Below are 14,108 nucleotides of genomic sequence, written 5' to 3'. Positions count from 1 at the left end.
CGATTGTGTCCATGCAATATTTATATGATATATATTCACAGTATTGTATTACAATATGGCAACAGTGTAAATGTACCACCTAATTGCAACTTTCAAAAAGAAAGTTATTTATAAACAATTTTATTCATTGGAATATGTTACATGGCCTCATGAAGCCAAAACATATGTAAATAGTATTTTGATGGAAGTGTTTTGAATTTATCACACCAGTGTTTAATTGATGCTCTCTAAGATATATTCATTTGATAGCTGTGTTTACTGTTTGGTGGAAAAAAATCAGTTTTGAGAAGAATTTGTGGAGTGTTGACAAAATGATTAACTCTTCTCAGGTTTGTGTTCAGAGTTTTGAGAAATTGAGCTATAGTTTCAGAAAACATGTTTAAACGATTGAGAAAAACTAAAGTCCTAGTGTACCACCAGGTGTGAGTGTGATGAGCAATTACAACCCTAGATGTATGATGGATAGATGAGCAATTTTCTGCAGTCCACTGCCTAGATTGGGAGACTTATCTAGCCATCAGATATCTTGGTGGACACTCCCACCTGTGAGGTCATCAAGGCACAGGTCTGGGCAGATTTTGAAACGGCTTGTATTACACATGTAAACCAAAAAAGACATGCCTTGATGTAAATCCATTTATTGTTTTTTTTCCCATTCCTGGTCTGTGTACAGATGCATAAACTTGTTCTGAAAGGCTGTGCAGACACATTGCGTATCATTCTAGTAGAGGATATACCCCGGGCGGTTCTCATGTGGATGAGCTCATATTTTTCTGGGCCAAAGCGCCCGCCCACCCGTCCGTCTGCCCACACCCAGCCACAGAAACTTGAGGACTGCCACAAAAATACCAAAAAGCTGCCCCCCCTTTCACTTCTAGCTGCTTGTCACCCACTTCCAAGCTTTTCCAGTGCAGTTATGTGAGTGAACTCTGGAGTGCGTTAATCTTTTAACTCTCTCTCTCTCTCTCTCTCCAAGTCTCTCTGGGGTTTACCGAAGCTGGCTTGGTGGAAGGGCGTGTCAATATCCGCAGCTTGCAATGAAACCATCCTCGGCCCTTAGATTATTTTGGTTGGACGACAAGAATCATTGTTTCGAAGCCACCTGGTCGATGAATCAGTACAGGATACAGAAAAACCCTGCATTCTGAAAATGCATCGCAAGGCAATGGCCTGATTCTGGGCCTATATAAATGCATCAGTACATCCACTTATGATTGGTTGCAGTTGCCTTGAGGAGCCCAGAGTTAGTACATTGCAGATAACCAGGATGGAGTTCAATGAGGAGGGAACACGGCATACAAAGTAGGGGGTCCAGATTTCAGACCTCAGACCCCAAATACTCAAAAGATTGGCTGTCTATTGCTAATGATTTGTTAGTAACACCATGGTCACGATAATCTTGTGGAGCTGAAGCTCCTCCGATGCTATATAAAGTTTCCTTACCGAGGGTACCGTATTGTACAAAGCATAGCTGGGAGTGAGAAAAGGCATTTTTCAAATTGAAAAGATATATACAAAAAGATTATAAAGGTCAGTGTCATGTGCCGTATATCTTAATGAAGTCTTTTGTGCGTTTGTGTCCATTATCTACAATCCAACAAGCTTGTTTTTGGACACAACCCAATACCAGTATCAGCATTCCGGGTGTCATAACCTGCTGCAAAATTGCAATGCCGCGGGCCCAATCAGTTAAGTCACTGCGGCCTGTCAGATGTTAACTCTTCAAAGAGCCTTTTTTCTTCTTTCTCCATTTATTTAAGGTCACACGCCGTCTCCGACACACGCGCGTCATGTCCGTTCCCTAGCGTAGGCACGGAGCCGGTCGGTGGGGTGAGCGTGGGTCCACCGACCCCACCCGACCCTACCCTGTCCTCCGGGGACGGGCTGATGGGATGGGTCCCGCCGCCAGCAGCCGCCCCGCAGAGGCTGGGGAGGGGGGGAGGGGGGGAGGGGAGGATCAGTGGTGCCCTCCGTTGAAAGGCTTATCGTACATGCTGAAGTCCTCCCTTACGGCGTCGCTGGCCCCCGGCTGCTTGTACACAGGGTTGGAAGCCTGTTGGGACAGGAGGGGGGGGGGGGGGGATTGGTGGAGTGAGTGAGATTGCATCGCTTCCTGAGAAACTTGTACAAAACAAGAAGAAACAAAACCAAATAATAATCAGACATAAAATTTACAGCTAAAAAGAGGCACGTCAAATCTTTTGCCTGTCGGTTTCTGTTCCGAACCCTCTGGCTTGCTGCCTTTCTCGGCGAGAAATGAGCCAACAGTTGCAGCAGTGCCATGTCTTTTTTAAGAGAAGGTGTTACGACTTTGGGTCAGGTCAAAAGGATCAATGATGTATGTTCACACTCCGTAAATGATTTGTGCCAGTGAAAGGGGCGCTTGTCTGAAAGAATATACGGGGTAGATTAGTCCAAAATTGTTTAAGAACCACTGCTTTGCAAGGTTCAAATTAAAATATTTAATTATTGTGATTTGCTTTTTGTAGGTTGTAGTTTTCCATCTACTAGTTTCACCACTAGATGGTGCTGTCCCTGTATTATCTCTTTTTTGAATTTGCTTCCTCTTTAAATGGCGTGTATGATGGAACTGGTTCTTTGGCACTGGAAACAAATGACTACATGTTGAAGAGCAGACCAACAGAAGATGGCTACTTGGTAGATCGGTTGAAGATTCCAAACAATTTACCACATATTAGGTTCTGAGTCACACACCTTTCAATAAATTCGAGAACGGGGCATACACTCAATTGATCTACTCTTCTGAAAAAAAACTCTTTTTGAAAAGTCAATTGTATTCAGTCTGCACAATTTATTAAATTACCTTCTTCTCTTACATTTTGGCTAGACTTATAAAACAAAAAATAATCTGAATGAGAAACAACTTTAAAAGGCTCAGTATTTATTTCTAAAAATAAGTGTTAAACAGCTCTATATTCCGACAGCCCTCACTGATCTACAGTGTTTGGTCAGCTCCCCAGTCCTGCCCTTCTGCAGTAAACAGGAAACTACTTTCTTGTGTCCGTGTCCCACTTTCATCCAATCAGGGGAGTCATCTCCACAAAGACGTGTTCCTTTCTGAGTGCACAGGCAGGCAGCAGGATTTTAGTGTTGACTGAAAGTGGCAGAAGAGGTGAAGCTACAATTTCCCGCACTCCTAGTAACACTGGAATCGGTTAAACTACCAAACACCCAAGAGATAGACAGCTGAAGAAAATAAAGAAGAAAAAAAAGGCACAAGGAAAAAGAGACATGAGTCACGCGAGTCTCGCCTTTATGGTGACGGCGGGACAGAGGGGGGAGGAGCCAACTGCTAAAACTCGGAGTGAGTAAGCCAAAACGATGACGCCTAAAGCGCCTTAAAAGAAAACATTAAAAGGTGGAAAAAGTCAGGTTCTTACCATCTCGTATCGCGCCCGGCAGCGAGCGTTCTGGAAGTGTGCAAACGCCCTGCGGTCGTGAACGGTGATGGCCAGTTTCCAGGCGGCTAGCAGTATGATGCCCACCATCAGGATGCTGCCCACCACCGCCAGCAGCACCATGAGGGCATCTGGACCTCCACCACACTCTGAAGAGGCATGAGGGCGGAGAGGTGACAGAGTCAAAGAGTTAATAAAACACACTTCTTGTTAGAATGCGTAACGAAAATGGTCTGGGATCAGCCGAGAAGGCCCTTAATATGTGGTGCCTTGGGCCCTGAATATACTTGTTACGTTACATTACAATACACATCTGAGAGCTCTCAGCGGCAGCCAACTGGAACAGCCAGAGTTTATCTTCATAGTTTATTAGTGGTGACTTCGTGTTGCACTGACCTGGCTCTTTCAGGGCGGTGAGGATGGATTTTCCGTTGGCGTGCTCCGAGTACATGAACTTCATAACGCAGTCGTTCTCCGACTTGTACAGGCACAGCACGCCAGCCGAGTCGTCCGTGTCTGGTGCGGGGAGGGAGGAACAAAAAACAATTACATGATGACTAAGAAATCAGTGGACAAAAGAAGCCTGGACCCCAGAATCTGGATGCCCTTGTTTTCAACCAGGCTACCTCAACCAAAACATTCAGAGCCCACAGGGACTATGAGGTCAGGCGAACGCAGTCCAAACACGACAGCCACCCCTCCCTCAGTCCAATCCTCCATTCCTGCACCTCTTTTTCAAGCCAAAAATCTTCTGGTATGCACATGTGGAGTCCATTAGGGGACAGCATCACAGTAGGCCTAGCAGGGAATGTTATGCCATGAGCTCAGAATTGGGTCAGAGCCAATATGGAAACGCTCTTCAGATCCGCCTGTGTCCTTCTCGTGGTTCATGGCCTATCTTCAAGGTCATGGCAGCCATTGCTGTCTCCTACAGCGCCTGAGCCCGTACGGCCTGCTGAACACATTCCCAGACATGATGCTGATTTCTCCCTTTGGACTGGGAGGGAAGTTCGGGAAGCTTTCAGAGATTCTTGGGAGGACTGCAAGCAAAGCACCATTTGTATGAGATGCACTAATAACACAAATGCTATCCTAGTGTTATTATCCTATTTGATCCTTTTATCCAACAAATATCTTAGAACTATATCACATATGTCTAATACAAAAATGTATATAGGCCTACATATAAAAAGATTTTCTACATATACATAGAATTCATTGTTCAATAACTGATAAATAAACTGTCTATACAGTTTTCAGATCAAATAAGATAAGGCTAGGACTTGACTGACAACTTGCCAGCGTTGCATGCATGTAGTGGGCGGGGCATACCACCTATGGAGAGAGGAGGGGGTGACGGTGTCAAATGCCATAATTTAATGGAGTGGCTTCAAGTGACCAAATTAACGGTTTGGCTGTAGCTGCACTTCATTGCAGGCCTCATTGGAGGTGTCCAGACTGCCACGCGCCAGATAATAACATAAACACCAAGGAGGGCCTGCCTGCTCAGCACACAGTCGACAACCTCCCATCATATCTAATAATAGTGCATTCCGAGCAATCAGGTTCTCTTGTCAAAAACAAGAACAGCTAACCCTAAACATGATCCAGTGTCGGTGCAGGTTCAAAGGGAACCAAGAGCCGATGGGTTGAGAAGAGATGACTGGTAATCATGTGCCATGAATCTTGCGCCCTTTTAGCAAAGATAATTGGTTAGGACACCATAGACCATTATTATTATAACGAGAATAGAGTTTGTGAGTTTATGAAGGAACAAGAGAGCACAAAGGAGAGAGAAGGCCTTAAATGCATTCCTGAATGTGCAACACATGGAATCACCTTGCAGAACCAAATAAAAAGTTACTGAAGTAGTGTGTATTGTAGAGGTTTGAAGTGTCCCTGGCGGATCTCTGTCTGATGTTATGGATGAGGCTAACCGTGTTCTTGTGGCGTGTGTGCGCGCGCGTGTGCCTGTGTGTGTGTGTGTGTGTGTGTGTGTGTGTGTGTGTGTGTGTGTGTGTGTGTGTGTGTGTGTGTGTGTGTGCCTGTGCGTGTGCGTGTGCGTGTGCGTGTGTGTGTGTGTGTGTGTGTGTGTGTGTGTGTGTGTGTGTGTGTGTAAGCGCAGGCCGGTTTGCACCCACCCAGTGCTTCCACGGTGATGATTTCATCCTTGCACAGACGTTGACAGGTCTGGTTGTCGGCGAGGGGGCCAGAGTTGAACAGTCTGCACTCAATGCACTCCCTGCAGGGACACAGAGCGCATCAGACCTGCGGAACCACCACCACTACTCCGTTCGTAGAGGAACACATCAGTGATACACAGACAATCTTTCTTTCCAGTCAGACAGACAGACAGAAGGGACAAAGGTTACTTCTTAAGGTAGGTCAAAATGAAATGGATCCATATCTGTCTATGGGTTCACTAAACTGATTCTGGTATCCTTAACCTTATGCAGATATTCAATCTTTAAAGTCTTCTGAAAAAGATCACCAGATCAAGACCTCAACTTCCGGAGGTTAATAACCTTTGTTATTTGGGTCAGCAGTGGCAAAGGAATGACCATCTCATCTCATGTACTTAGCTTCTAATCCAAAGCAAAACTGTTTATTCATTTATGAAGTAGGCTGTCTTGATCGAACAGATATTGTCGAAGTGTTTAGCATCAAAAAACCAACACTGCATGTACCATGACATCAATTGCCAGTAATAGTTGGAAATTCAAACGTTTTTCGGTAGACTTCTAATGAATACCATAATTCTATCATATGTCTTTCGTTATCAGGCAATCACTGCTTGTAAGCATCATACTAACAACTACAATTACTGAGTGTCTTGGCCTACAACAGCATTTTGACGTCCCTATTCATACCAAATGGAACACGGCCTGACCGTAACAGAGTCTACACCAAATTAAAGGCTGTACAATGGGTTTATCTGATGGGAAGGATCTTCTCAAGACCATTGATTGACCATTAATTGGTTCAGCTCAACTTTCAGCCATTATTCTTCTCTCAATTACTGTTTAGTATTTGTATGGCAATAGTGCAGGTGCCAGGAAACTGCCATGCTGTCATTTCAGTTACCACCATGTAGCCAGAATTACCTTTTGAGTATCCAGGTTGACATTTTCAACATTAATTTGTATAGATTAAATAATATATATCTATATTTAAACCATATAGTCAGATTTTAGGCTTTGCCATAACTCAAGGAACGGATTAACCTACATCCCCAGTCTATGATCACAACGTCGACTGAGTCAAGCCCTGGAGCAAGTGTCGACTTATTTACCCAAAACGCCTTGCATTCCACCACATTTGACACAGAATAAAGCTGTTCAACCCCTCAAATAGTTCCTTAGATCCTTCTCGGAGGAGCTCGAACCAAAGTGAACAGAAGCCCAATGGTCCCAACAAAGACAACAATATACCGATCTCTAATTCAGTTGTTCCTAAACGTTGTACGCCTGTTTCCCCACGACGCCATTAGCAACCGCAACTCCTCCCGACGCTGTGTATCGACACCAGATATATCTGAACATTTAACCCAACCTGCGAGTAATATCCCCTTAAGCCAGAGGGCTCCTACCTCTTGGTGCCGCAGGCGTCAGGGCAGGTGGGGCACTTCTCACAGGTGTCTCCGAAGGCCCCGGGCTCGGAGCAGCGGCAGCGGCCGCATACGCAGCTGCCCCTGCCGCTGCACAGCTGGCCGTCGTCGGCAAGGCACGAGGTCGTCTCCGTGGAACAGTTGCAGTTGTCGCCGATGTAGCCGGCGTGGCACTTGCATTCCCCGCAGTGGCACTCTCCGTGGCCTGGGGCGGGGAGGAAAGCAGGCGTTGGGTCAGGGTCGGGGGTCGTTAGCAGTAATTACACCTCAGACGTTGCACAGCACGCAATTGTATGTTTAGTGCTAAGCCAAGACCCGGAAGCCAGTTCATCCAAAAGGTGTGTAGAAGTATTGTTTAAAGAACGGTGATTTGTTGGATAAATGTAGGATGCAAGACGTATCCAAATACGATAAAACGATAAAATGCACAAAGCGTAAACGCACGCACGCACGCACGCACTTTATGGTTTGCTTTTCCTGACGTAATCTCCTAAGGGTGCCTCACTCAGACCGGGGGTAGTGTACAGCCAATGAAACCGTGTCGAGTGTCTCCATAGCAACCGCCGTGGTCATTCAAAGCACACCTCTACAGCCAAATCACAGCCCCTGGAGGTTAGGGTGTTTTCCCAACCCCTTCCACCCTTTCCCTCCTCCTGGCTCCAGTCCAATGAGACGGCTCAAGGGCGTGAGCTCTTCAGACAGCACGGTGAGCTACCGGTCAGAACACTGGTTCGTCCCACCCTGTCCTGCGTGACCACTGTTCATACGGCGGAAAAAACACCGCCATGAATCCTTGCCACGGTGACTTGGTGGCTGTGTTGTTAATAAGGAGGCCTGCTTCGCGCCCGTTGGTCCGTGACCCGTACAAAGAAGGCTCTCATTCAGTCGCTCTCCAGCGTTGAGAACTGGGACCAACGTGGAATCTAACTGAAGGGACAAGGGCGTATTTTGTCAAGGCCAATCGTTTGAGAGATGTTTGTTTATATAGGCTTTTGGGCAAGCAAATTAACCCATAAATATAGGCCTGCTTAAGGCGAAAGGTGACTGGGTCAGGTTGAGGGTTAAAAGACACAAGGAAGGGATACTTAAAACTTTATAGGAATGAAAACTACAAATTCACCAAGTGGCTCTGGGCTGCTGCACGGTTTAGTTTCTGTTAAAATAAATTCCACAGGCCATCATTAAACTTGGGTTTGGCTGGACCATCAAGATAAATACTGCAACATATTTCAGGTGTTAGCTCAAGACCTGGATGTTAGCTTCTATTAATTATATGGGGCTTATGACATTACACATTAAAAGCACACATCTCTACATACAGTACACATCATGACAAATTATATAAATGAGATTATTTAGGAGACATGGAAGAGATATTTACTGATGGCAACCGCAATGACAGCAAAAATAACTTTAAAGTCAGCTCTAGACTTGACCAGCAGCCAGTGTACTTGGGGATAATGGGAAACAGATCACTGTACCGCTTAAAGTCACACAGACACTGAAGGAGAAAAACAACTTGCAGACACAGCTGGGTGGTTACCATAACGCAGACCTATTACACAATACACTATCTGTAAAATTATACAGACAGCTTTACGGACAACACATAAGGGCCTTTTTTATATACATGTAAAGATCTTGCCAACTTAAAAGGGTACATTGAGCCATTTCGTAGATGCTGTTATCTAACTTAAAATCTTTTGGCGGCTGTAGACAATTAAGATTTAATAGTGGAGCACAATAAAATTGAGTTTTTTCCTCACTACGTGGCTTGAAGCACCGCTTCCAAAATGGGTCCAGTGGTAGGCGGTTGCATGACCAACTGGGCTGTCTGGATGAGTCCCAGCACTAAGGTCATGGGTGCATGTTGTTACCAGGATGGCAGGGCTCCAAGGGAATCAATGAGGAAGAGCTAGAGGTGTTTTTTCTCTTTTTTTAAATCGAGACAGGGTTTAGGTGGTGTCAACGTCTAGCTGTCAAACAAGATGCTTCAACGTGTGCCTTCAATATTCCTTTCTGCTGATGGTGAGATTATTGTGCAGGTGTGCACAACAGTTACACAACAGTGACATTAATTCACAATTATGTGTTTTTCTTGTTGACGTTGAAGCTGCAAGTCCAAAATGTCAACAAGTGTATTAGTCCTCCGTCACCTGTTATGTTTAGCTCTCCTACAGTTGAATGCCATCATACAGTGATCGATACATCTCTTAGTTGACCTTTCCAGTGACAGGCCACTTGTTAGCTGTAATGCAAGCATTATTTTACATGATGAATTGTTAATGAGTTAATCATTTAAGCTTGACATATTAGGATGGATATGGACGAGGTCAGATCAATTAGAACTGTATGTCAACAAACTCTACAGACCGGTCGGTCCGGTCACTTAATGTTATCAGAACAAACGCGACACTTCGTTTAGCATTTGTGATCCTATGACCCTGGCCCATTATTATTATTATTGTCTTGATAATCATTCATCTGTTCCTTTAACATCACCAGAAAGAGAAAGAACGACAGAGTTTGAGCTAAGCACGCAGGCTTTGTAAGAGCTACACCCTTAAAAACAGATGAGCGTGAGAGAGCGCAGGTTTATGAATCATCCTTACTTTGTTAAGTTATGCAATTTCCCTCTTGCTTTTCCGTCTATCATTGTGGTGTCCCCGACATCACCTGATGGTCACATTAAGTGGGCAGTGTAATGACTAACTAAGCCGTGGAAGTGGAAAAGGAAATGAGGAAATCTCAGTTCAACATTGACGTGTTATTTCTGCCTTAATGTGACACGCATCCGGTCGTGAACTCTTGAACCCTCTCCTTCCCTTTCTCCACGTTTCGGTGCGTGGAGGTCACTGGGTCAATTGATGTCTCGCACCCCTGCTGTGGGGCAGGACAGGACACAGCGGTCAAAAAACTAAAGACAAACACACAATAGAGAGGAGACCAAAGGGACATGGTTCAGACCCAAAGCGCGGAATCGGCTTCCTGCAAAATGGAAATCATCCAATTGCATTTGTGGAGGCGGGTCATGCCCACATTTTCCTGCTGGTTAACTGGGATCCGGTATTTAACCATCGCCGGTGACCAATGCAGCACTTCAACACACAGAGGCACAAGGTGGAAAGGAAAACAGACAATTCAAACACTTCTATAATGACCTATGAGGTGAATAACAGTAGCAAAAATGACAGACCTGGGCTAGAAGACATTACATATATTATGAGCCATGCATAGCGTACTGTTTGGAGAGGTTTTGGAACATTAGCGTTATGTTAGGGCTGTCAACAATCATGTTTATGGATCTAGCTAACTATATTTGGACAAAACATCATCAACCCAATTCATTTTATCAGATACAATGCTTTAATTGTCCATAAAATGGATCAACTGTTGCTCTTCGTCATGGGCATCGCATTTTATGTGCTACGGCTTTAAAACTAAATGCAGATAATCACAATCTCACATGGCCTGATGCGTAAAAAACACAATCACATAGCCGTTACGCTGGTCGTTACCACGTCTGGAACCTGCAGAACAACAAGCCGTTTATTGGAAGGATGCCCCGTCCATGGCATGAATCACGTCCAGAGCACAGCGCCTGACTGATCAATAACAAGCCAACAAACACAGCTTGTGAGAGCTCTTTCCCATCAGCCTGCTCCATTAGTCAAAGGTCCGCAACACTGTCCCCGTTGCTGGGAGCAGAGGTGACTCATGTAACATTTCATGAGTTTGATTTGTCATCTAAGCCATAAATTATATTTCCCATTCAGTGTTCGCTTAATAAACAATCTGGAGCACAGCTGCTTTGCTGCTTCTGTGTTAAAAGTATAAAAGTCAAGTGGTATAAACAACTCCAAACTTGATTTAAAACCGTATGAAGGGTTTTGAGGAGCGAAGGCTGTTTTAGTTGAATGACCCGGCACAAAGAAACAAACAAAAAATCAAAAAACAAGATCTACTTTTTATCATGTGTGTAATCATCACATTGTCAGCATTCTTGTAGCTGTTTGGAACCAAACGACCCCTTGCAGAAGCCAAAGCCAATGGACTGGACCTGATGAACCCACCGGCCCTCATTATAAATAGTGGGCTCGATGCACTGGTGGTTGCTGCACAAAGGCTTATTTAAAAGCAGACCGCACTTCACAACACTAGGAGGAACATTGACTCCCCAGTGCCTCCCAGTGTGGACACGACAGACAGTGGGGGAGAGAGGGCTGAGACAGAGATAGAGACAGAGAGAAAGAGCGGGACGGAGACAGGGACAGAGAAAATCAAAGCAAGACCTCCTCCTCTTGTGGTCAGAGCCCCTTTCTCAAGCGGATGTTTCTGTGTGCAAACTGTGCATGCATATGTTTCTGTGACACTTAAAGGTCCAGTGTGAACAATTTAGAAGCATCAAGTGGTGCGTTACTAATTATAATGCTCTAACACAATGACGTACTAAAAAGTTGAGTTGCTTTAGAAAACACTCCATAGAGGTTATGGAGGTTATTCATGGAAACAAAGTTACTGACTTTGTGACTTTGTGATGAAATTACAAAATATTTTTATTTTAGGGGGGAAATGAGCTGTGGCCTCTCGGACGATAAAAATATGTTCCTTAAAGATCCTTCCCTTTTCTATTGGACGGAGCATTTCACTGAAAGCTGCATTAATACTCTGTCTACCCAATCATGAGGTCTTGCAAACCAAGCCGTTCTTTGGCTTTGTGGGAGCGCTGCCATTTTCAAATTTGAAGGTTAACAACAGGACTACCAACTGTGTCTTTTGTGTATCTATTTCAGTTTAAGAGGATTGCATGCATTATATGGTATCATGTTATTACGGCGCAAAGCCCCTCCCTTCTACTATGACGGATTGTAAAATACATCATTATAATGACAGCTTTAACAAAAAAAGCTGTATCGCAACAACCACACGTGGTATTTCCACAGCGCTTTGTTCGATCTGATTACAGGCCCTTGTGTTGGTTCACGGCTAGAGAGGGCTGGCTCTGAGGGGACAACTTTCTAACCGTTATGGGAGACGGAACTAAGAAAAGAGGGCTTCTCTATTTTGCATTATCTGTTTATTTTAGTGTAAGGGAAAGCTTGGCCTGCTCAAAGAGTGGTTTCAACGGCAATCTTTAAATCGCATACGCAGACAATGCACACGGACGCGGGAGGATGGAGTAAAGAATCCCGCAATCATTGGGTAACGTAAAAATATAAGCCCTTCGTGCCAACGGCGATGGAAGGAGAAGTGATACTTTGATGACAGTGAGGAGAAAAACCACTAAGACAACTGCAGTAGAGACTGTGCTCTCGGTAACGTCAGAGATAGAGTGGGGGGGCTCCTGTACACACAGGGAGTTACCAGTCCATGCTCACTTTAGCGGCAGATGAAACTGCAGACAGGGCATTCTACTGGATCCCCTGACTGATAGGAGAAAAATAGCTGACACATGAAAAAAGAAATGACCACGAGAAAACCCATAAACGATAAATACCAACAATTGCAATGTCTGAGTTTCTTTGGTTCCTCTTGGACTTTGGGCTACAGTCGACGTGACTCGTCCTTTTTGTTTAGAGTAACTTTTTTTTTGGACTTCAGCTTTGCTTATGTTACTCTTGGGTGTTTACACCAGCAGTAGTGGCTAGTCATCACTGAGAACCTTGTCAATGCAAAAAGGCGTGCAGCACACAGAGACATTCTGTCCTATAGATAAGACAACAGGCTTGTTGGCGGCTCTCTCTTCGCATCCCAAGTGCACAACCCTGTCTGCCTGTGTTTGTTGCAATGCCATCAGCTGTCTGGAGGGAGATTATAATGGTCAAATTAAAAACTAAAAAAACAAATCAATTCAGGACAGACAAAGCGTATGCAAATAGATTCTAAAGGCCCTTTTTGTACCAGATAAACATGAAGGTCTTTAAAGTTAAAAGGAGGTGATGCAAAGCAGCCAGCATCTGCTGAAACAAACCCTTGCCTATCCGCCATCGGAGCCCAGGGTCCCCCCAAACCCCACAGGAAACCCCACCAGCAAGGGCCAGGAACTGAACCGTCAACTGACATCCAGGCAGAACCGGCTGGAACAAGGATGGCGGTCAACATCGTAGGCCGTGACGCTGTCCACACCCACAGCCACACCACCACGACATGCGTGTGTCTCCTCGCAAAAAATGGATAGAAAATAGAACCAGGGTTGGGCAGAGAGGGAATCTGAGTCTGTGAATGGCTTGCATGAGAACGCCTCGGTGGGTTGGAGGATCGTTTTCGGTTGTTTTTTTGTCTGCACTGCTGTACGATATAACAATAGAGTATTGTATTGTCTGTAACACGGCCACACGCAGACAGACACAGACAAATACAAAAAACACAATCAAGTTGAAGTCTGATATAACGCTATTCAACAAGCATCCCTGGGAGACATGTCGATCGATACGCTCTGCATTTTAATGGTGTCAGCATTGACAAGACACATAATACAAACACGACAACCTCCATCCCTGTGGTTCTCCCGCTCAGCAAAACTTCCCAAATATGCGGGTGGTTGAAGATATGCAGGCCGAGACAAGCTCCCCAGTGTACACGGAGGCAAGCCGTCTGTCATCAGAGCCAAACACACAGTCAACAGTGACCCAGCCCCAGATACCAGGACGGAGGGCAGGGTTAAGGTGAAGGTGTCTGTCGTGTCTTTATACTGCTTAGACCTTCACCTTTTAAAATACCTAGTCTGAAGACCTCACTGCAAACCATGTGGTGCGTGGACCATGTGGCGGTGGTGGTGGATTTACACAAATTACCGTTATCAAGAGCTGTGATGACGTATTTCTGAGGGGGGTTTAAACATAGCAACAAAGCTAACATCGTCGACAGACAACGATCATTAGAAGCCGTGAAACCAATGTTTACTCTGGTGTCGTCAGTCTGCTTCCTAATGGACATGTGTTTCCTCAGCCGTGCTCTCCCCTTCATAACTCCATGCAAATGACAACCACACACACACACACACAAAGACCCATGTAGTGTCACAAACTATTCCTGGGGAGTACCTCGGTCAACACACAGCTGATATTTGTTTAAAGGGTATG

The 14,108-nt window shown here is 44.9% G+C and overlaps 1 protein-coding gene across 1 annotated transcript in view; it reads right to left on the bottom strand.

The window, feature by feature from the left end:
• Positions 1-643: 643 nt before the first annotated feature.
• Positions 644-14,108, bottom strand: part of itgb5 (integrin, beta 5) — a 34,789-nt gene continuing 21,324 nt past the window's right edge. Inside the window, exons 12-16 of the mRNA XM_079733249.1 lie at positions 7,009-7,231; positions 5,561-5,661; positions 3,816-3,935; positions 3,402-3,568; positions 644-2,053 (exon numbers count right to left, since the gene is read on the bottom strand). Coding sequence (XP_079589375.1) covers positions 1,958-2,053; positions 3,402-3,568; positions 3,816-3,935; positions 5,561-5,661; positions 7,009-7,231 — 707 coding nt within the window. The 3' untranslated portion in view covers positions 644-1,957. The remainder of the gene's footprint in view (positions 2,054-3,401; positions 3,569-3,815; positions 3,936-5,560; positions 5,662-7,008; positions 7,232-14,108) is intronic.

The sequence above is a fragment of the Pollachius pollachius genome (assembly GCF_949987615.1).
Source record: "Pollachius pollachius genome assembly, chromosome: 3".
Classification (NCBI taxonomy): domain Eukaryota; kingdom Metazoa; phylum Chordata; class Actinopteri; order Gadiformes; family Gadidae; genus Pollachius; species Pollachius pollachius.
Note: the sequence above shows the minus strand (reverse complement) of the source record. Positions and strands in the feature narration are given on the sequence as shown.